This window comes from Trachurus trachurus, assembly GCF_905171665.1.
Source record: "Trachurus trachurus genome assembly, chromosome: 8".
Classification (NCBI taxonomy): domain Eukaryota; kingdom Metazoa; phylum Chordata; class Actinopteri; order Carangiformes; family Carangidae; genus Trachurus; species Trachurus trachurus.
The window spans coordinates 9,531,927-9,555,561 of record NC_139905.1 but is presented as its reverse complement, the minus strand read 5'-3'; the positions used below and the strand labels follow the sequence as shown (position 1 = coordinate 9,555,561).

General features: G+C 40.0%; 2 protein-coding genes across 2 annotated transcripts; both read right to left on the bottom strand.

Annotated features, from left to right (window-relative positions):
• Positions 1-7,394: 7,394 nt before the first annotated feature.
• cbx2 (chromobox homolog 2 (Drosophila Pc class)) lies at positions 7,395-11,831 on the bottom strand. Its single transcript, XM_083976616.1, has 5 exons — positions 11,753-11,831; positions 11,615-11,658; positions 9,557-9,622; positions 9,227-9,296; positions 7,395-9,148 (listed from the first exon to the last, which is right to left on the bottom strand). Exons 1-5 carry the CDS (start codon positions 11,822-11,824, stop codon positions 7,796-7,798), a joined length of 1,605 nt encoding a protein of 534 aa, XP_083832742.1. The 5' UTR covers positions 11,825-11,831; the 3' UTR covers positions 7,395-7,795.
• Positions 11,832-15,281: 3,450 nt separating this feature from the next.
• On the bottom strand, positions 15,282-18,778 carry LOC310989826 (ectonucleotide pyrophosphatase/phosphodiesterase family member 7-like; the record flags this gene model as incomplete). Its single annotated transcript, XM_083976979.1, has 4 exons — positions 15,282-15,524; positions 16,975-17,604; positions 17,971-18,116; positions 18,544-18,778. 4 exons carry the CDS (start codon positions 18,776-18,778, stop codon positions 15,282-15,284), a joined length of 1,254 nt encoding a protein of 417 aa, XP_083833105.1.
• Positions 18,779-23,635: the final 4,857 nt, after the last annotated feature.

Here is a 23,635-nt window from a genome sequence, read left to right as displayed (position 1 = left end):
TCTACTGCTGTGAGACAGACACGCTTGTTTAGCTAGCACAAAGCCCAGTAAGCTGTTGTCTCTGAGAAAAAGCTGGCCGTCTCCAGAGCCACTGGAGGCTGCGATGGCTGGAGCCAGAGTAATGACCTGTGAAATTCACCGATAGAGTTGTCCTGTTGCACACAGGTCCGCCAGCACCAGGCCTTGTTCGCGGCCTGTTGCTGATTTATCAGTGCACCTCTGCTGGTGCCACCGGCTTTATGGTAGTTTTATGTGGGTTGACCAAAGGACCCCTGAAAATGAATGCAGTATTTGTCAAGGCTTGGAAAAAAAAAACTATAAATGTGAATTCCTCTGCTAACTAGTTTTGTTCCAGCAGAGCTTACCTGCTGAAAGGCATTAACAAAGCTACACCATCAGTTTTTTGTTTCTAAATGATTTGATTTAACTGTGTCAGTATTTGAGACTCGCATTTCCATCGGCGTGTTGCAGCAATGGTTTCAAATATTTACACTGCTGTTGCCTGTGAAATAGTCAATATTTTCTCTCCTCCTCAATCAAATTAGGTTGTGAGTCTGAAAGTTAAGGAGAGCAGCCTTTGAAGGTGGTAAGGAGAGTAGCTGTGTCTTCCCCAGAGCAGATTATTCAAAGATCAGAAGGGCAAACTTCCTGCTGGCACCTTCTGTCTGATAGATACAGTTTGACTTTGTTACCTCAGCTTCACAGCAGAGGGAGATTCCTCCTTGTTCCTGCCCTGTGGGTGTTAAAAGAAACTGCTCGCTGGGAGAGAAACAGCTTTTCGTGTCAAAAATCGCTTTTGTACAATAACTCCTCAGTCTCTTTTTTTGTACTACTGCCTTCTTTCTTACTTTTTTATTTTGGTTTCTGCTGCTCCCCCTTGCTCTTTTGTAGCAGTGCTCTGCCATGTTGTTATGACTCGATCATTAGTGTTGATATTTGGCGCCGACACCAGATTCACAGCGTTATATCTATGCACTCATTAGTTAGTGTGCAGCCAAGTTAGTTGCTGTGTGACTCTGCATGGCTGGTGTTGAGCAAAATGCTAAGGCCAACTTGTAAACTGTCTGATGTTGCCGTGCCTGTGTTAGCATGCTGTCATTTGCTTATTAGAACTAAACACAGAGCAGGAGAGGTATTTGGCCCTCCGTGTTGATATTTGTCAATATTTCAGTGATGAAACAACCCTGGTTTCATGCTGTCAGTTAGGTTGAACCATGTCAGTTCATACAAAGATAGAACATACGGTAATTTATTCCTTTCTTTAGCTTCCAGCTACGTGATCAGTACCATGTTTCTTTGTCTGGCAAACACAGAGAAGCTATCGTACAATTTTACTGTGACCCTTGGTCAAATCTGACCCTCCCTAAGCCTCAATAAATCAGTTGCAGATATCCAACAATATAATGGGAAAGTGAAAATATAAGTCGTAATGTACAAAAAGTGTTTATTTTAGAATTCCTTAAATTAGTTATGCGTGGATTTATACTGGAATAAAGTTTCTCAGGTTTGCTTGTAAGTTATAACATTTCCAATAAATCCGTCCCTGCTCATGATCCCCACATGCTAGAATTTTTTTTTTATTAGCTTTAAAGTAGTCGACTCTCAAACATCCTCCCATTGGAGCTGAGAAAAGCAGACAAGCTCTGACCCAAACCCGATCCAATCCAGAGTCTCTATAAATCATTTCAATCTGTTTTATCTTTTCTGCATCAGGTTGCCAGCTCAGTAATTCAAATCTCTCATGAAATGTAGTTAATTGAAAATTTTCTTGAAGTTTTTTTTCCCACTTTGTCATTTCTTTCGCACAACTCAGGTTAATTATTTTTGTACAATGTGGCTCTGACACGTTTTACAGGTAGCTGAGCGACAATTGAAAAAGTGTTTATGGAGCCAGGATGACATCAGATACCGTGACTAATCAATAGGTTTCTCCCTGCCTGCTTGCCCTTCAGGTGTCCGTGAATTCAGAGGGAAGGAGGCGGAGTTCATCTGGTGTAATAAAAGTAAGCTTGGAGGAAAATGTGACAGATGTGGAGGCCTGTGCCAGCGAGAAAAGCGAGAGTGGGACTGTCAGACATGTCGACTCCGGCGTAGTGATGGATGGAGAGTGAGGTAAGACAGATGACATCGTCTGTCTGAGGCCATGTTGTCATAGCGGAGGATTGCCGCTTGTCTTAACCTCTCAATATCAGAGAGCAAACTGAAGTTTGTTTACACTGCTCCAGTGGAGTGATTTAGAATGAGGGGCGAGGGAGACGTGGGTGTAGAAGGTATGCTTGCTGGAGGGTCGGATCAGGTTTCTAAACATTCCCTTTGAAATCGAATAGCAACCATCTCAGGCGTTTTAAACTCAACCAGCCCCGTTTGGTTACAATCCTCAAGGAAGAGAAGAGCCCAAACACAAATACAAACAAAGAAAATCAAACATCAATACCAGAATTGGCCTTTTAATCATCTTAACAGTCAACAAAGCACCCTGGATTCAGGCCAATGAGAAGGAAGGAAATAAAACAAAATAGTGAATTATTCCCTGCAGTTTGTTAAAGAGCCAAAATAAGTAATAAGTAATGAAAGAAAAAGACATAATATCATAGCTTTTGTATTTTATAGACATGCTAATGTGTGCTGAATACTGTTTTGTGTTAGTAATTCATGTAATGAAGATGATTGTCTCCCTGCAGAGGTAAGTCAAATATTTTCTGTGAACAAAAAGGTAGGTAAAATATGTCCCTAATCACGTCTTTTGTTGCCTCTTCTGTATCAGCTGTTTACTTTCAACAATGCATCGTGGAAACAGCTCATATCTGGCTTTTAAACAAAGGCCAGAGCGAAGCAAAGAGCCTGATTGATTTACAGCATCTTGTGTTGCTAAAACAATAAGACGTCCTGGGGAAAAAAACAAAAACATCCCCGGAGATGAACTTGCCGAACACTCTTCATAACAACATGGTTTGGGGTGTGTGTTATTGCGATGGAAGATGGATTGGAGTCTGGCTTATTTTGCCAGGAGTCAGGTGTGGGGAGGGAGGGTGTCAGGGATCGGGGTTGGTGCATCGGCACTGGGTGAAGTGGGGGTTTAGGCTCATTTCCAACCCCAGCCAGCCTGAAGTCAGAGCTGGGCTGGGTTGTTGGGTATGTGTATGTGTGTGTATGTGTATGTGTATGTGTGTGTGTATTGGGTAGGGGGGGTGTGGAGTTGGGATTACACTGTCACACTGTTCATACTGTTTATGCATACCAGGCCACTGTGAGTGCCTCTTTGTCGCATAAGTGTTTACTTGAATTTATTTTGGGAGAATTCCACATGACTGGGACGGGGATGTCTATAAATTATGGAATCGAGCGCTTTGTGTAATGATAACTTCTGTCAGTTAGTCAGGCTGTGTGACAGTGTTTTTAAGAGTATGTAAATACAGGGGTGGTGAAAGAGGGAGAGGGGCGTCTGTGTGTTGAAAAGTGCTGCAGACTTTCTTGTTCATTTAGTCTCTTCAGCAGAACAATAACAACGTGTTCAAATGAGCCCCTTAGACAACTTTCCTCCTTCAGTTATGCTACGTTTCACTTCAGCTCCTCTGCGTTTCAGTGGGGATTAATGTACTTGTTACTGCTTATTTTACTGATTCAGTTTTTATGTAAAAAACAAAAAACTAAAAGATGTATAGACTGAAATGCCCAACAGCAGCTCTGGCTCATCAGTAACAATGATTCAAATAGTAAATACATTATAATAAAACCATGAAAAATGCTGTTCGGCATCTAAAAAAGTTAAATTTGACTCTTTAAGTCATTTTTATTCATAATACAGTAGTTATTTTTCCTAAGAAAGACTTGGAATATAAGTGTTAACTACAAGAAGTAAAATATCTTGGCATTTCTTCCATAACTACTCGGAATAAAATATGTCCAGTTATATTCGTAAGGACTGTGCCATGCCAGTGATGTATTACCCATAAAGCCAGCATAAACCTTAAGATTAGGCTGCATTAGAGCATTGTGACCTCCTCCTCCAGATCAACAGCCACAGTGTGCCTAATAATAATTTTGTCTTTTTTCTTTCCATTAATTGATGAATTGTTTCGTCTATGAAATGATACACGGTTCAGTTGAGATAATATAGCACTTTTCTCATCCGTTAGGTTTGCAGGTCATATACTTACAGGCAGGTCAAGTGTGACACTAGCTATCGGGGATTAATACAACAGAACGGCCAGTGTTGGTGACTGTCTGCAGCTGAGGATTGATGGGAAACTGTTGAAACTGTCAGACGGACAGACTGGCTGTATTGTGCGCTGTCTTGTTACTGAGCTTTTTCTGCTGTTACTGAGAGATTATTTGATTTGAATGCACCAAATCAGAAGCCGAGTCATTCTGCTGTTGCCTCCAGCACCAGAACTCTACTGTTCTCAGTGGATACCACACGTTTGTGGGTTAGAAACACTAGTTATTGCACAGCCAAGCCATGCACACACCCAATACCTATACAGACCTGAGGCAAATCAAATGGAATGAGAGGCTGAAATTTAATCATTGGGCATAAAGTGAAAGAGTTTTCAGTGTTAACAAGATCATCAGATGCGTAGGCGGTTGAAACAGAGGACATCTAGTTCTACATTTAGTTTAGAAACTGTGGTTATAGATAAGTCAAAACTCGAGTTTTATAGGTGTCACTGTGTGTCTCTCAGTAAAGAAGTATTTCAAGTATACAGCATGTTGTTATGCTCATCTATTATTGATGAATGAATAAGGAGCTTTCTAAGTGAGGAATCAGAGAATTGGCACTTTATTTGCTGTCTATTATAAGACAGATTAAATTTTTAAGTTTCTTAATTTAGTTTTTTAATTTCAGTCTTTAGTGTGTAAACTAACAGATTTCATAATTATGGTTAATTAAGAAATTGAAGCGGTCTCGAGTGTCTTTGCCCTCAAGTACAACAGCACCATCTAGTGGCCATGTAGTGTAGTGAAGGGTCTCACAGTGGAAAGAAGAGACACTATTGATTGGGTGTTTCTCATTATGTTTCCTTATTCATGGACAAACTTTACTTTAAGCTGTGCGATGCCAATGAGGATTAAAACTATACTGCTTCATTTGTATCATCATGGTAAATAAGTCACATTAAATGTCCATGCAACTAGTTGAAAACTCAGACATGTTCCGACTCACACAGGCTTAAGTAGGGCTACAACTAATGATTATTTTCATTAACAATTTGCTGTATGTAACTGGTTAGGCTGTGAAATGTCAGCTAATGATGAGAAACTCAAACTGCAATAACAGAAATCCAAACATATTCACCATATATAGAATATATGAACTAAAACAGAGAAAAACAGATAATTATCACCTTTAACAAGCTGGAACTAGCAAATATTTTAGATTTTTGCTGAATAAACTGCTGTCAAGAAACAGGCAAAAGGTCAGTAGGTATAAGGTTGTACCATTTTATTAGCTGACAAGCGGCACAATACAAGGATTGATGACACTGTCCTACCCTGAAAGGCTCTTAATTTGAAATAAATAGAGTGTAAAGAGAACAACATTCCATTGAAATGGTTAGTAGATCTAAAAAATAAAGACCATAACTGCAAAAAAAGACAAGTTATTTCTTTTCATCAATAAAAAAAACAAAAAAAGAAAATCATATAAACACGTTGCGTTACCCCATAGCCTATTACATGGTAGTGATAAGTGACATTTTGATTGAGCCTAGACTAAACTTAATCTACTGCATTTCTTTGACTTAAAAAGTATGTATGCAGGAGCTATACTGAGAAGAAGAAACCAAATACTGTGCACTAACATTTTCCACCTGTAACACATGCAATATGAGAATGCACTGTTTTTCAGATGATCCTGAATGGAAAACACTTCTATAAGTTGAGCCTAAACCACTCTTATTGTTTCAATAAGGCATCAAATATTTTTGTTCCATAAACTTGTGATAAGTCTTTCAGCCGTTTTCTTGCCATTTCACAACAATATGGATGTAAAAAAGGTACAGTCCCCATGCTATGCTCTAGGGGTGCTCCTTTATTGAACAACCTGAAATTCTAGCTATCTTTGGGGTAATGCCTTTGTGTTTAGTCTTTGAGGGAAAGAAAGGCACAGTCTGCGAAGCAGGATTACACAGAAGAGTTCAGTTGAAGTGCTTTGTTGCTGAACTCCTCTCACGGGAGCAGAAAGTAGCGCACATTGTTGTGGTTTCTTTTCCGTTATATCAGATAAAGACCTTTTTTCTGTGGGAGGCTGGGCCTGCAGCTCCTGAACCCATGCAGGCGGGTGAAATGAGATGTCTGCCGCTGCATGTAAAGTAAAAAAAAACAAAAACTGAAAAACAAAAAAGAACACCAAATCAAATGTGGTATTTCAGCACTAAAGATTTTTGAAACACCAGTGGCAACAGACACAATGAAATCAGGCGTTTTGTGGTCTGAGGCAGACAATACTCAGCAGTTAATTGTCAAGCATTGCCAACACCCAGACCTTCTTCCATTCCCCACACTGAAAGCAGTTGCCTTGAGCGATCTCAGAGGCTCATGGGAGGCTTTGACAAATTGAGGAAGAAGCTTCGTCAGGTATACTAGTGTCCATGATCATCCAGCCATGTCAACAAAAGCACTCATTCTCTGGTTTGTGTCAGTATTAATTACGAGTCTGAGAAGATGAAAGTTGCTGGTGAATACCTTGATGAAGGACAGAACTGATGCACAGGCAAGAAGAGCAACCCTCAGCCAGAACTGAAGTCTTATCTGAGCACAAGGGAGGAACAGAGATACTGTATCTGACTCCCCACATGCTTCAGCCCATTTGGAAAACGGTGCCGATAAACTGGCTGCACTGTGGAATGAAGCTTCTTTTCGAGGCGATAAAAGTGTGCACAGGTCAACACCGGGTGGAACTCGGGTCCAGTTCTGATTGAGTTTTACATGACATTGAAACAAAGCTGTTGGTTGAAAACTGCTGCTCAAGCTGGTTGCTAGTACTAACACAAGTTTATACAGCATGACAACTCAATACATCAGAGCTATATAAAACAATTATATGGACATAATGATGTAGTATACCCTGGAGGGAGAGGTCTTCCTCTCCCAGAAAAATGAATACATTTGCAGCAAATGCTGAGAAAACAGAGGTAGCTAATTTATGAAACATGTAAAAAACAATTCTATACTAAGAATTAAAAACTGGTTTACATTAACTATTGATATGGATTCACAACACATTATGACATAATGAACTAAATGTCTGCCATCCTCAAAATAAGCTAGCCCTTCTGCTCATGTCTACCTTTCTCAATTTCTTCATTAGATAATTCCTCTCATCTGCTTAACTTAATTAATGTTATAATAAAGCAGATAGAAATACACAAGTGATCAATGTGAATGTTAATATTTTTTGCACAGATTCAGCAACAACGGATTATGAAGTTTTGTTTTGACATTTAAAAGGGAATACCTGAAAGTTTTTTTTTTCTCCAGGACCCTGGTAAAGATGCAGTGTTGGGGTCACTGAGACTATGAAGACTTGATGAGATTTGAGCTAATCAGACTGTCAGGTGTTGAACAATTTGTAGACACAAGAAAATAAATAATCACAATTAATAACTGGTGTTCGGTCCATATTCCCCCCATAAAATTAGTCTTTTACTAAAAGAAAATGTGGAGCGAAGAGACTTCCATTCCCCGATGCTCTACTCAGGATTTCTCCAGCCAAAGGTTAATCCAGTTCCTTCGGAGCCCAAAGCCCGCCTTTTTGATCCAAAGCCCATCTGGTTTGCGGCATCTTGAATCCTTGTCAGTAGTTGCGAAGGCTGAAGAAGCCCACGCTGGTCGGTGACTCTTTGACTGTGACGGTGACTAGATTAGCAGTGACATCTGTCACGAACACATGCTCTATCAGACTACGCGTGGGCTTCCAGTCCTGGTTTTGGACTGCCACTGAACGGTCCTGTCCAGTGTAGGAAGAATCCTGGTCAGAGTCTGAGCTGCTCTCCTCTTCACCTGTGCTCATGTCGTTCATTTTGGCTTTCTTGCCATCTTTGTAGGCCGATCTGTCTTGTTGGCTCTGGACCTCTGTGGAGGATTTGTGCACACTGCTCTTCTCAAGCCTGCTTTGGACTCTCGAGGTCTGGATTTCATTCGCCTCCTTGACCTTGTCTCCTCCAGCATGGTTCTTCCTGGTCTGCAGTCTTCCAGGGGTTGCTGGACTCTTCGGAGAGTTATACTCCTGATTTTGTGTGACAGGAGTTTTCCTTGCTGGGTTTGTTGCGTTTCTCATGCCTGACACTGGGGTAGTACCATTCCCAGGGCCGTCGTTGCTTTGCACTGGTTTGCTCTGAAGGTTCAGAGGCTGAGGGCCGGCACCCTGATTGGAGGAGGCATTCTTAGATGGTACAGAAGCCACCGCTTTAGTATTGGGTATCCGCTGCGGTGTTGACACAGGACCCTGGGGTTTCTTTTGTCCGTTGGGGGAACTTAGTGTATGCTGAGTGGTTCCTTGAATGGGGTGTTTGGATGTATTCAAATTCAATGCTGCTACTCCTTTTGATTTACCAGCAGCTGCTTTCAAATCCAGACTTGTCCCACTGCTCATACTGGAGATGGACAGTTTACCCTCGGTGACATTCCTGCCTTGACTGGATTTGTTCACAGAGAGGGAGGCAGGTTGGACTGACCTTCCAGCTCCCACAGAGCTCATGGAGTTTTTAACAGCTCCTCCCTGGGTCAGAGAACTCCGGTTCTGACTACCCGCTGTATCCCTCGCCGCGCCCCGATGGAAACCCATGAAGGTGAAGCTTGCTGCATGAACAGGCTTTTTGATTGTGCCTGGAAGATCTGTATCTTTAGACGTCTTCAGGACTTTGCGAGGACTCTTGTTCGGTTGAAATTCCTTCACTTCAGGGGGCAGAGGTTTCCTGCTTCGCTTCTTTGGGGGCTCCTGTTTGGCCACAACAATCTGTGCTTTCTTCTGAGGGACGGGATGAAGGTCTCGTGTTCTGACACTGGGGTTCGCCTGCTTAACACCACCATCTTCGTCGTCGTCGTCTGATGAGGATGAAGAGGAGGAGCACGAAGAAGAGGAATCGGAGGACGATGATGAAGAGCCAGATGAGGAGCTGCTTGATTTCGTTGCTTCAGGCACATTTTCCTAAATTAAAACAGCTACCATTAGATCCTGCATACTGAAACCCTCAAAGAATAATGTTCTGGTTTAACTTGTACTCACAAGGATTTTCCGTGGTCGTCCTCTTGGCCTCTTCCCTCTTTTACGCAGCAGGAGCTCCCTTTCTTGCTCTCTATAAACAAAATGAATGTCTAATAATTAGGTTTTTTCCATATTTCAGATTTTATGATACTTCCTGATGTGAAGAAAATCAAGATCGTGGCTAAAAATACAACATATCTGTGAACACTAGGCAAAGATTAGTGTATGCACAACATCCTGACAATCAGTCGTACTGCTTAATGTGTGTGAGTTTGAATGCTACAAAACAACTTCTACTTTTAATGGATTAACCTCTTGTTAGTGTGTTGACCTCTTTGTAAGGACACTCACTTCTTGTTGAATGCAGCCAACAGTCTTGGATCAAGGATGTTTTCTTGGGGCTCCCAGCTGTTGTGTCTGAAATAAATTGACATGAAGAGCGTTACACATCATGGCGTTAGTCAAAATAAAGGAGCAATGTGGCCCCCGTGAGATTAAATGTGCCTTCTAGCCTCAGCAGTGAGCACTAACAGAGGACTCTGTTGTTCCAGCAGCCGTGAACTTACTACAGGCAAACTTTGAGTTATACTACGCAAATTATTGAGGGATTGGCTGAAAAGACCATTGAGGGTAGCTCAAAACAGGGCAAGAATTGAGATGTAGTAGTCAGCAGAAACATAACATATAATTAAACTATGAACAATGCAGCATACATGAGTAGTTAATGACAGCTGTATGACTGTTAGCCATATCCTAAAAGAGGAGCTGCTTCTCCATAACAAGAAAAAAAGAAAGAACATCTCATCTCTTTATCACCTGCGTGTGTCTGTTTTGTAGTAGTTTGATATGTAGTGGAAATGGTGGTTTGTTAAACGTTTACTTTACTTTTTTGACAGCAATTTCAGAGCGCTGTAACCACCTGAAAAATTGCAATTGGTCTATTTTGTGCAGCAACTGTCCAAGTGTACAGAGGCAAAAAAGTGGACAAATTCTTAATCTTAATCCCTGTTCCAAGATAAACTGTAACAAGGTCCGCGGTCAATTTACAACCACCCTTTCATCTCTCTATGGCAACTTATATGAGTGGCCATTCGGAACAGCTACAAACACTTTTGAATGTGTTATCATGCACATTTTATCACTGCAGAATTTGGGTTAGAGGATTCTTTTGGAAAGTTTGGTTAATTCACAGAAAAACCACAATGGGTACTTCACAACTTGTCGCCCACAGATGCCAGGTCAGATTTTTGTTTGTTTGTTTTTTTTTAAGCTCAGTTGTGAAAACACAACTGTTCTTTCTGTACAGCAACACTTACAACCCAGGAAGGAAGCCCATTTTTAGATCATGGAAGTGCTGTTACGTTTATGGGAAGTCATGAAAATAACAGGTTTGTTGTGGTCGTGTTGGCACGGCACTGAGTGTCGACATGGCGAGCGAAAACAACTTTGTTTTGCAGGTGTTTTCTCTGCTGCATCTGTATGACAACACTGACAAGGTCCAGTGTTGTTTTTATTGGATTACTCTCTGTTGCAGAGACAGGCCTGAAAACAGGTCGTTGTTTTCTTTCTCCTTGAAGTGATCTGAGCTACATGCATGTGTAATGACCTTTCTCCTCATCACTTGTTGTTGAATGGCCCATTCTGATCAGCAGTCACCAGTGAAATAATCGACCCCCACCCTCTATCTACACACACACAGACACACACATACACACAAAGGATGTGGTTCTAACAGAAAGCCATGGAGCTGGCAGGCAACCATGTGCATTGATGGTGGATTACAGCAACAATGTGGATTGAACAGAAAGGGCAAATGACAAGAAATGAAGTCAGAGTGAAGCCTTCCCAGCAGCAGCGCTAATTCTGATTTAAAAAAAAAAAAAGATAATTCATCATAACTTGTGCATTTTGAGTTATGTAACGAATGTGTAATGATATCAAGAGGGTAAAACTCAAAGATGAAATTTGTCCGAGCAAATCGGACTGCAATATTGATTGTCGAGCCCGAGCCACACACACACAAACACACAAAAAACTTGTTTTCGGGTCAGCAATAAAACAGAGTCAAACATCGCGATTATCTGAATAAGGAGAGGAATTAAAAACACCATAAATGCAAAATTGATTAAGACTAAAAGAGTATCTTCTCTCGCCTTCGGCAAAGTTGCCAAATTTGGGGTATTATGAACAAAAGAAAGCAAATGCAAAGGTAGTGTTTGGTTGCTGTATTTAGAGAAACTGCGTAAAGAAACACAACGAAACAACAGCCCGTCGCTGCTCCAGTCCGGACTCGGTGCTTTTTGCAAGAAAAAACGAACGATTTGGCTCAAACTGTTTCACCAAAAGCAACAAGCGACACGTTGTTGTTGTTTTCATTGTTTCGTGCTGAGCAGCTCCACTTGTACTTACTTGGATGACCATCCCCTCCACTTCACAAGAAACTCCAACTTTCCCTGAAAGAAAAACCAAGAGAAGAAGAGGCTTTGTAAACACCCGCCGGAAAAAATGGAAACGCGGATAAACGTGAAGTCGTTTCACAGCTCTGACCTTTCTCAGGCGTTTGTTTAAAATGCATTCGGCATCAAAAACCTGCTCTCCCACGGCGCTCAGTTCCTCCATGTCTGCCTTCGCCCTGAATAAGAATCCTTTATCAAAAGACAAGAGCTGCGTCGAGCTAATCACAGTTACGCACCGACAGGGCCGGATGTGCACAGCCGTGCCTTCAAAATAAATGCATAGTCGGTTACAATCCTGGGGATGCTCCCTGGAGCATTGCCTTTGTGGTGATAAAACTTTATTTGAGTGTGGATCCATAAATGCAGTCTGACGAAGATTCTTTGTTTTAGCCAGATTTGTAATTTCTTTGTGTTTTTTTTGTGAAGGGACAAAATAATATGTTGTCTTTCACCCTGGATGAAGAACAGTGCCTCTTGTCTGTCATACGAAACTATTTATTTCATTTATCTTGCACTTGTGAGGAGCAAACTCAGGCAACTCCATCAATATCAGTTGTTTTGGGCTTGTTAGCAGGAATACTGGCAATATCATTATTATTATTCCATAATGTAAGGGTGAAATAACTAAATTCATAAATTAAACAGAAGTAGCAAATTCAAAATCGTGTTATATATCCATATTGGCTATGCTCATTAAAAAATATTCAGTTAATAAATGTTTTTTTAAATAAAGATAGTTCATTAGTGAAAGCATATATTTTTCTCATAATAGAAAACAACACATTGATCAAAACATGCATTGAAAAAGTGAAATCATGTTTTAGAAACAGAGTTGTTCTGGTGTTTTTTAGGTAATTTTTTTTAATATGGTGTCAAGCATTAAGGAAAAAGGAAACGCATTTCACAGCATAGTACATGTATAGTTTCATTTTGAAATGCGTAATCGGAAATACTGTCCCACCGTGCGTAGCTTGACGCCACTACGCGGAGAGAGGCGGGTAACTGAGAATGTGGTTGCTCAATTATGTCCCTTGGCAGACACCGTCGTCTGATGGAAACATATTCACACATTGCAAGTGAAAGTAGAGACATGGTGGTGATAAAGTAATAACTGCTTTATTCTCAAATCATCTATTTTTTAGACTTGCACATTATCTTGTAACTTCTCCGTTGATTAAACTTTTTTTTTCAGTCGTTTGTGTTTTTAAAGTTATTCATAGAAGGAAATTGATAGACAGGTGCTTTTATTGAACACATAATTTTAAGACACTAACCATGAATTAAGTATAAGTAATTAACGGTAAGACATTTAATCACAACATACTGTGAAACAGACAGCAATAAACATATTAGCCTATACGTTACTTTTAACTATACATTATTTCACTCACACTTTGCCTCAGAGGTTTCAACAAACTAGTAGACAAAATAACACACACAGTGAGCTGTGAATTCACTTAATAAGTTTGTTCCATTTTGTTCATTCTCCACTTGCAGGCATCTTTTTTTGGTGCCTTGTGCAATTATTGAAGTGCATTATGTCATAGGATGAAATGGAACCACCCAGAGAGACTGTCCAAAAGCAGCTGTTCTTAGTCTTGCACTGAAGCATTATGTTTGCACATGATGATCAAAATGAAGTTTGTTTTGAATTTTCATTCTCTTGAGGATCTTTCAAACTTTCTGATCTGAAAACAAAACAAACAATTGTTATATAGTAACATTTATATCGATATTACAAATAATATTGTTATTGTTGAATTAGTGAATCAGTGAAAAATAAAATAAATTACTTTATTACCTCTTATTCTTGTGTTTGTTCTTCAGTACTGTGCGAGTTGTCAACCCTATAAAAACTAACACAAGAAATCCGGCGACTGCAGCTAGTCCATTGAAGACATGTGGCAGGTAACTGGTTTCTCTTGAAGCACCAGGAGGATTGATGTCATCACCATCATCACCATCACCACCATCACCACCTTTGAATAGCAAACATATGCTTACAGTGTTTTTTCATACACTATAGTTCATACTTTGAGACTTGTTCTTCAAGTGAAAAGCACTCTATAAATACAATTAATTATTGTTGTTACTATTATTATTATTATACAGTAAGATAGTATAGCCCATGTCTCACTTGATTTGCTCTTGTATTCATATACATAATAATGGAATGATTATATCCCATTTGTTGCACAAATAAATAATTTCAAAAGCAGTAAATAAATAAATAAAAAAGTGGCTTGTAATCACTCATTTTAAAATCCCAATCCTTATTTTAATTTCCAGGCCAGGGCGTAGTAGGCTACATATTTACACTGTGGCCTACTACTATACTAAGGGCCAGTCCGGGCCTGACAGTAACCAAAATACTGACTCTAATAAAGTGCTTGACTGCATCAAGTAACCACACGATGGCGCTACAGCAATTACTTTTACATTTTGTCCAGTAATGTCTTTGTGTCACATAGGCACAAAGGTCTTCAGTGATGTTGTGGGCTTTGCTCGCCACAAGAAGAGCTTGTTAAATAAAAACTGCTGTAGTCAGAATTATCAGCATAATCCCAACAACTTTTAGTTTTGAGGACAAAATTTAGATGAAGATCAATTTAATTTCCATATATATCCAAACATTTAGATAAAGTTCACCACAATAGGATAAAAATATGTTCAGGCTGTTGTTACGAGGAAAGACAATAACTGCTTATGCCAATGGGATTAATATTGATGTCTAGATCCGCCCAACCAACAACCTAATCAAGACATTTAAAACAACCTGTGATATTTTAGTAAATAAAAGTATTAAAATAAAAAAGCAGGGAGTCGTACTGCACTTACTGGACCCCCCCCCCCCCCAAAAAAAAAAAAAAAAAAAAAACCCTTTAAAAGAGCCATAACCATCAATTATTGAATTTATTTTAGTGTTACATAAGTGAGCCACACTGTCACATTTTGTGACACGTTCCTTTATTACCATGAACACATACTCTGTACTTTCTTTTTGAATTGATGCTGCCCCAGATACTATGTCTATTAATCCTCTACTGAAAATAGTCCCAAACAAATGCTTTGTGTATTTCCTCCTGACTGAGCAATGTCTGCTGAAAAAGTTCAGCAAAGAGAAGTTAAAAATCAAACAATCTGAGTGACCTTTCCTTCAGTCCAGACCTGATCAAACCTTTAAAGGGAAATATCTTGAAGAACCTCGAGCAAGTCCAGTATCTCCATATAGTGCTTAGAAATACCGTGACCTGGATGGCTGAGAATCATGACCCCCTTTAAAGATTTACTTTATGTCTTTAACCTGAACCAGTAGGCTAAATTTAACAAACTGAAAAGTCAGAAAATATTAAAAGATGAGCAGGTGCCTAATGGGATTTATTTACAAATGGTAGTTTGGCCAGTATTGTCCTTTAACTATTTAGTACTTTGTATCTAATTCTCAGACCTCTTTTCAGTACTTTCTGTGACCAATGCCAGATGTACTTTCTAGTTTTAACCTACAGTAACTCTACGTCTGATTTGGACATATGTGAAGCTGGAAATGATGGATGAATGGCCCAGTAATGAAGGAGCAGGTGTTGGAATGACACAGTTTCGAGGCCACGGGGAGAGGCTCATTAGTCAGATATAAACTCACCCTCAGTAACCAGCATGTGTTTGGTGGCATTGAGGTGGCCGTCGTTGACCTCCGGCTGGATGCCCAGGATGTGACACATCAAGGAGTAGATGTTTACAGTCTCAAAAGGTCCCACCTCTAGGTCCTTGTGAAATACTGGACCCACTGCCCTGAAGAAAGGTTTCATGTCCAACTCCCGATTGTCAAAGCCATGCTCTCCATTGTGGAACTGAACTGGGAAATACTGCAAAAACACAGAGGGACAGTTACCACAACTTGCATGACCCAGTTTAAATTCAATTAGACAGCAGCACATTTAAGCCAGTCATTTTTATTAACAGCTACAGAGTTCATACATCTTGGCCTACTCTTATTTACTCAGCAGAGGGAGGTATTGGCCAAGTGAAGGAGTCATTTCCAAAGTGTAGAATGAAGGTCTGTTTGTAATTACTATTATCTGTGATTACTATTAACTGATAGAAAGGGTTAAATGAGCATTTTAATCAAATTCCAAACTTCAATTTTCCTAAAATGCTTAAAAGACATACATTTATTTGATAATTTTGTAGCATATATTAGGTTAAACGAGACAAACTGTAATATAAATATCACTCTGTGAAAGACCCATTTATCTTAGCTATTATGTAAGGGTCTCTACATACATTTTCCTTCCTGGAAGCTAGAAGGAGTTTAAGTGGCCATAAAGTGAAAGTCAGATAATACAGTCACGGCAGGTCATAACCTCTAGTCTTTAGATAACCCATTTCATCAGTGAATTCGCTAGACTGATTATTTTCCTCATCCTCAGCATTTAAAGACATTTTCTATGATTTCAATAACTAACACTTTAAATTAACTTAAGATTTGATGGTTCTCAGCACTGACTGACACATTCACTTGCAAAGTTGCTGCACAGTGAAGTGAGTGTGGAGCCAAATGAAAATGCTAATTTTGAATTTTGAGGCATGAATAGCTTCCTGAAGCATTTGAGAGCACTGCATGTCATCAGCCAGGCCTGGATTATCCCGAGGACGTGCAAATTCACTTGATTAAAATTGTAATGTACTAAGATTAGAATTTAACTCCTTGTTTCTAGTTAAAATGGGTCCAGATTCACCATTTTCTTTGGGCAACATGCAGCTGGTAACTTAAGTAGTACTGTCAAGATGTCAAGATCTGAGGATATTTTAAGGAACTGGATGGCATGTTCAGATTGTTTATCTGGCCTTTATCTGTATCAGTAAATCAATGTTGTCACGTGATTTCCCTTTACCGCTTCAATAGCTCATTATCACTTAAATTACTGACTGTTGTTAATGTGTTGCCAATATTACAACATAATATGTAATTATTGTTGCAGCACTCTTTGCTCTTTGGAATCTATTTTTACATTATGCACTCTGCAACTTGTCATGTTTGTAGGAACACATGACCATATGAATTAACTACTTTAATGGGTAAATCAGTGGGAGTGAGTCGCACACTATGTTTTTAACGTTGTTAAACACAAGTCAATGATGTCAGACACAAATACAGTATCTGATCACTGTTCGAGCCCCTCAATGTTTAGATAACAAGGAGCAGTTGTATTTCTGCAAAGCCCCTGCCCTCTCAGTCTTACAGCTCAATGCACTTGAACCAGAGATACGTAAAAAGAAAACAAGACCTCATATTAAAAGAATCAATCAACTCACCCCGTTGATTACATAGCCAGGGTCAGACCAGAGAATGATGGGGAGGATGCGATCATTTTTGGCAAAGTGGAGGTGCTCTGGCATGTCCTCCTTCTTGTACACATGGAGGTTGGGATGGGAACCCTTCAACGCATCGTAAACCTTCTCCAGCCTGCCTGGTTTTGGCAACAGCATCCCAGACGGTCCGAAGTCCACCAGGTGAAAGCTCAGGTCACTGAATGAGAACCCAGGGATCTTGGACAGGGTGATTTCTTTCACTAGACCATTGCGGTACACCGAGCTCATGCCGTGGTCTGCTGTGATGATAATGTTTAGTCTGTCGGTCAGCCCGTGTTGTTGTGCCGAGCGTCGTATATAGCCCACAGTTCTGTCAACTTGTCTGACCATCTTTTGTCGCTCTGGGGAGTCTGGACCGAATCGGTGGCCTGTGCCGTCTGGCTCACCAAAATACAGGGACACAAAGTCCAGATCCTGGTCTCTGAACCAGCTCATCACCTTGTCTACGTTCTCTTGCCAAAGAGTCTCATTCTTGTAGTTGTAAAGCGGTGGCTCCACTTCCCGCACCATAGCAACCTCTTTCTGGTAACTGGCAGCCGTGCCAGGGAAGTGAAGAGAGCCAGCTCTTAGGCCCTTGAAGGTTAGGAAAAACAGGCCATATTAACGTCACACACATGAACATGACACATGCACTGTGACATGTTTACAAGTCTGCCAAGAATTCAGCTGTGTTCACGCTGCAGGTCAACATACAAGTAAAGCAAATCTGTAGTTACCAATTTTTCATTAATTTTCTTAAACATACTGCTGAACTTTTCAGGCTGCCTTATTTGCATGCAACAGCTATACCTGCAAAACAGTTTGCAATGTAACTCTAGCAATCCTACTCGAAATCATTCAGCAGGCTTTCCGAGACGTTTTGTCAAGAGAAATGGTTTCTAGTGCTGTAAACAGCAAAACAGTCTCTCAGAGATAAGATGGAAATTGTGCTGCACACACCTGTCTCTGCGCTGTGATCCAGATAGGCAGAGTGCCATTGTCCCACCATTCATCCACAAACTGAGTCGGATAGTACGGCTTCTTCTCAGTGGTGGTTGTGTTGAACCACATGTTGTGGATTACGCCGTGATTCTCAACGTAGCGGCCTACAGAAGAGAATCACTGTCAGTCCGCTTGCACTCATTATTCATAGCGTGACACATTCACATTAAAAATTCTATCAACTTAACGGGCTGAGTGGCATGACGCTTTTGGACAAGGTCTTACGACCAACTTTCGGAGATTAGAGGAATTTAATTTCAAGGAAGTTAAATTTCTTTTAGCTGGCACTGATGATTTGAGAGTCAAAATAAGAAAGGGAGCAGAGAATTCTTCCCTCAGTCATCCAAGCATAATCATCTTACTCAGCTATAAAAGCTGTTGGACCCTGGGACATTCAATTACAACTAATTCCTTTTTCCTGTGGCTTTTTTCTGTCCTTGCAAAGTAAACTCAGAGCAGTTCCCTGTTCTATCATGATATGCAGATCCCCTGCCAACTGAAAGCACTGTTGTAGAAAATGAAACACTTTACCTGTCAAGAGGGTGAAGTGTGTAGGACTGGTGATGGTGAGGTAAGGAGGTGTGACATATAGGGCTTTGACTCCATCCTTCGCCATTTTGTCGAGGTTTGGTGTGTCAACATCGCGGTCGTAATCCCATCGGAAACCATCGAAGGAGATCAGCAGCAGTTTCTGTCTCTGTTTGTTTACCGGCGCTCCGAGGATGGACAAAGCCCAGAGGAGGCAGAGACTCGCAGTCCACAGCATGGTGAACACAGGCACTTCACAGATCTTAACTGACTCTATCCTCCAGCTGAAGCTCTCATTTACAAGAGGATCCACCTCTTGGCATCTCACCTGAGGTTTCTGAAGCCAATATATTCTGAGCAAAGTTTCACCAATTTATCTTATCTCTTAGATTGGACAGACTTTATCTCAGCTCTTTCCTGCATGTGGCCCAATGGTGTTTATGAGCTGATTTTACTGCTGAGAGTTGTGTTCACAGTGAATTTTCCCCCGTTTTGCTCTTGAGGACTGCCAGTAAAGCAGATTAATCTCTCCGGGCATCACGGCTGTTTGTTTCCCCCCTAACTTGCTTGTTGATGCTGTCTTTCTGTTTGTCTGGCCGCCCGTCTGTGTGTCGGGACTTCGTGTGAATCACTGACAATGGGGGAATGACACTTTGATGGCTTTCACCTTGAGTTGGGATGGTGCATGATTGATCTGACACCAGGAAAATGAAGAGGAAAATGAGAGTATATTCTTCGTCAGCTAGCAGTGGTCTCTCGGGAAGAAGAGACCCTAATAGACATATTCATTTTAATAACTCTAATGTGTATGTTAGCCTCAGGATATTGTTCAAAGATCTTTTAAAATCTACATTGATTTTTTTTTAGCAATGGCCATGACGATGGACAAACTATTAAAAATGAACTGCAGTCACCTCAGTGTTTCAGCTCAGATCATACCCAGTGTTCCTGTCCAGACATTATATATCATGGCTCGTGATGTAACCTTATCAACGTCCATCAAATTGCTAGACAAGCTCACTCTTCAAATTTGTTCTTTATTGTGTATGTCCTTGGCAGAGGTTCAAGGGAATTGTCTAATCTTTATGGAGATAAGGGATAACACTCATCAGCTTTCATTTACCTCATTCATATTCATTAGCTTTCTCATATTAACTCTATATGCTCGTCGTCCACTGTCAGCAAGATTTGGTGGAGTGTTTAGGACTGCTGAGACCGGTGCAAGTCTCAGATCTCTGCTATGAGAACTTTATCAAACACACACACTCTGAACTTAAGGGGCAAGCAAACTTTATCCGACCCTCTCAATCCTGCACAGAATTTCCACAGGGAATCTCACATTTTCTTGAAGAAGAAAAGTGAGGTTTTTTGCCTTAAGCACTCCCCGCTGCCCATACACAACCAGTGTAGTACACCTTCCTGGGACGAAAAGCCCAAACAACTTTGTCCGTTTAAGCCAGAACATTAATGCACAAATTAGGAACATGGCAACTCTCGGGCTGTAGAGAGTCTACTGTGTCTTTTAGAAGATATTCTGCTTATTTACATATTTGTTTAACTTGCATATGATCTTTGCATCCTATGAACAAGTCAAAGTTTTGTTTTAGACTCCTAAACAAAGTGACAAACTTATTTATTTTATGATGTGTACCTGAAACAGTAAGCGTTACAACATTTCCAACTATTCTAGATACAGGACATAGATGCAAGGTAAATTGTATGTTATATCTGCACACAGTCTAAAGAAAATAATAGATAGGTTGAATATCTACTGTGTCCCATTCACCAGTTAATTCAATTTGATGGCAAATTCTGACAAAGAATTTGTCATTTTTTATCGAAGATGCATCAGTGTTCAGATGTGTAAGAAATGTCTCTGTTATTTGATGACTTATTATTGACTCTTTATAGATTAGTCTCTTAAGATCAAGCACCAACCACCAAATGATTTCATTTCATGATCCTCACAGCTTATCAGGTTTTAGTGTAAAGTAAATCTGCTCGGTTTTAGACAGAAAATGTAATGTATGCCTGGACAAAAGGATTTATTCTAATCTCTATGCAATAGACCTAAATGTCATCAGAGCTGTATAAAATTATGTTTTTTAATATAAAAACATCTAATAAGTGTGAAGAAAGTTCTAAGAAGTGTCAACTTTAAAAACATGAACTATCTCATCTCACGATCAAGCAAACTGTTCAACATTTGAATTTCTACAATGCATACAAAATGTTTACTCTTAAATCAGAATTGCTGATGAAAGAGGAGTCGGATGCAGACACAAACACCACCACCCCTACGTGGGTGAAAACAAACTCTTAACTGCATCTGTATTCTGCTCACTTGGTTTCTGAATGGCAAGCTGCTTCTTTCCCTGCTGTGACTGGAAGTAGACCATCAAGTACCACACCAGCGTGCCGAGATCGATGTGTTTTGAATTGTGAGCAAACAAACTTTTGATGCATGAGTGGCTTATTATCAGGTTACATGCAAGCAAGTCCAAGCGTAAAACTTCAAACCAAAGAGAAATTTCAAGGAGGTATTATTATTTTCCTATTAGCAAATTACACGTTTGGAGCAAACATCATGTCAGCCTGGTTAATGTCTTTTCCATTACAAATCAGACACAACATTTATCATAAACAAAGCTAAAAGAAAAACTGTTCCCTGCCAACAAATTCAGTCGGTCGTTTTGTTGATATATAGACATCTCTGAACTCCAGTTTTGGAGATAAGTTTTCCTATTGTATTGTCTACATTTTGGCAATTTTCATTGCTATTCAACTTTTAGGATTTGTGTTATTGATTGACTTGCACAAACCAAATGTTACAACCTCAATTATTCAACACTGACTATTGAAATAAGCTTACAAACATTTGTAAATAAAAGAAGTACAGTACATTTTTCAGTTCATATCTAGTTTTAATTAGTTTCACTACCCGCTAATGCTGCTTTTACTTAATGTTGCTATACTCTACATTTGTACAGTAACATGTATAATGCATTAGCTGACAATGTGTGAAGGGGTCACTTGTAGTAATGAACCTACAGACAATTATCACCTGTCTCTGCAGCTTCCTTCGACTTCACACAGTTTACTGTAAATAGAGGGTAAATTACCTTTTAGTTAAGTTGCCTATAATCTCACAGTGTTACTATTTTAGTACATCTCACTGCTCTTATGATGTTGTTTTCAGTGTTTCCTGCTCAGCACCAAACAGAAGGATAGACACGGTTAGCGACTAAGTGCACCACAGAGATGGGTATTTAGTAGCTAAATAGCCACATATTTCCCTCAAGAGCTGGTGGAGACCAAAGAGAGTGGACACTGGTCTGGATTCATCAAGTGAGCAGAAACACATCCTTGTGGATGATGTTGTTCTTTAACCTCCAGATGTGTTTGTCTATTGACTCCCGTTAACTGCTGCATAGCATCAGCAGCTATTCTTCCTTGGGTCTCTACAGTTTCCACGGTGACGATGTAAAAGTAGCTACACAAACATATACAGTAAGCAACGATTATCAACACTGTATAAACCTAAAAGCTAATGATATTCCAGTAAAGTGCACCGTTTGTTCCTACCGAGTCGACCCCCCAAGTGGTCAAGAAAGTTGAACACATCACCCCTGACCTCTGCTACTGTTTCCATTAGATGTTCTGGAAATCTCTTATGCACAGTCGGTGCTGACTTCCTGCACTGGCACCGACTATCTCCATTAAACATACTGTAACTGCCCTAATAGTAACATTAGAACAGCACTCATACAATACTCCTCAGTGTTTGGCACATTGTAAGTTGTACGGCTCCACAGTGGATCAGGTCTACAGCCTCCAACAGGCCCTCAGTCTTTTATTAGGGAAACAGAGCAGATTTAAACAGCAGGATGTGAAGGAGGGTCAGGAGCTGGAGATGCTGCTGACCAATGGCTGTGGCGCTGCAAGAAGGCAACTCTTTCACACCTGTCAAACAGACTTGCTGAAACTGAAAAAGGCAGAGGAGGCTTTGAGTGTATGTGTATGTGTGTGTGTGTGCGTGTGTGTCAACCCACATATGGTCAATATGTGGTGACAGCATGGAGCTGAGGGCAAGGCTCAGGGTCAGAGATTCACAAAAAAGGTGAGCATACACAGGTAAATCTGCTTTTTTAAATAATAGAAATCTGTTTCATTCACAGCCACTGCCGTCGTTACCCACTAGCATTAACTCTCTAATATCTATGTCAGCACTTTATCAAACTGAATTTACAATCGCACTGACCTTGAGTCGCTGTCTGTATCCTTGAACAAAGCCTATATGTGAGTGCTGCTCCTGTTGTGTGTGTTGACTTTGATTTGATAACAATGAGATTAACATTTAGAGAGGGTGGCAGTCAGTTCCGGCTGAATGGCACAGTGTATGTAACGTACTGTATTAAAATCGAACAGCAGGAATATGACAGCAGATAATATAGTAGCTCTTCCTCCAACAGGCCACAACCATGTAGTAATTCTCTTTTCAGTCCAGCATCCTGAATCTAATCCAAATGTTTTTAAACTACAACACTTAAAATTTTTCATTGGCTCTCGGAGCACTGTCTCAGGTAAATGTGTTTACTGTTTCTTTGCTTGTGGTTGAGCTTTAAAAGGAAATCATAATGTAAAAAAAAAAAAGACTTTTGGTTAATTATCAGCTAAAGCCCTGGACCATAAAAGATGCCATAAACATACAGTAAACTATGTATTTAGAAAACAGTTGATTTGAACTTTTACCCTAAAGCTATTATTATTGCTCTGTTGTTAGCAAACTAACACGCTCTGATAAGAGTGTGGGTTATACAAGAAAAGCAGTAAAAGTATATTTAAAAAAACAACTTCATTTTTTTTGAAATACTGTTTTGAATTGTTGTCCACTAGAAACACGTGTGTAATACATGTGAATGGATCTTCAGCTGAAAATAGTCCCCTAAAAGTGCACTTTACTATCTTGTCTGAGTAATGATTGCTTAAAGGCCAAAGTTCTCTGCCTTTGTTTTGTTTTTTAGGAAGATATGACAAGATAGTTTAAATTCACATCTTGAATAAAAATAATGCCCTTATTCATACAGCAATTAAG

Coding starts and splice junctions, on each gene's coding strand:
- cbx2 (XM_083976616.1), bottom strand. CDS start 11,824: ATGGAGGAACTGAGCGCCGTGGGAGAGCAGGTTTTTGATGCCGAATGC. Junction 11,659..11,752: donor TAAACAAACGCCTGAGAAAG/GTCAGAGCTGTG, acceptor TTTTTCTTTCAG/GGAAAGTTGGAGTTTCTTGT. Junction 9,297..9,556: donor TTGGCTGCATTCAACAAGAA/GTGAGTGTCCTT, acceptor TTTTGTTTATAG/AGAGCAAGAAAGGGAGCTCC.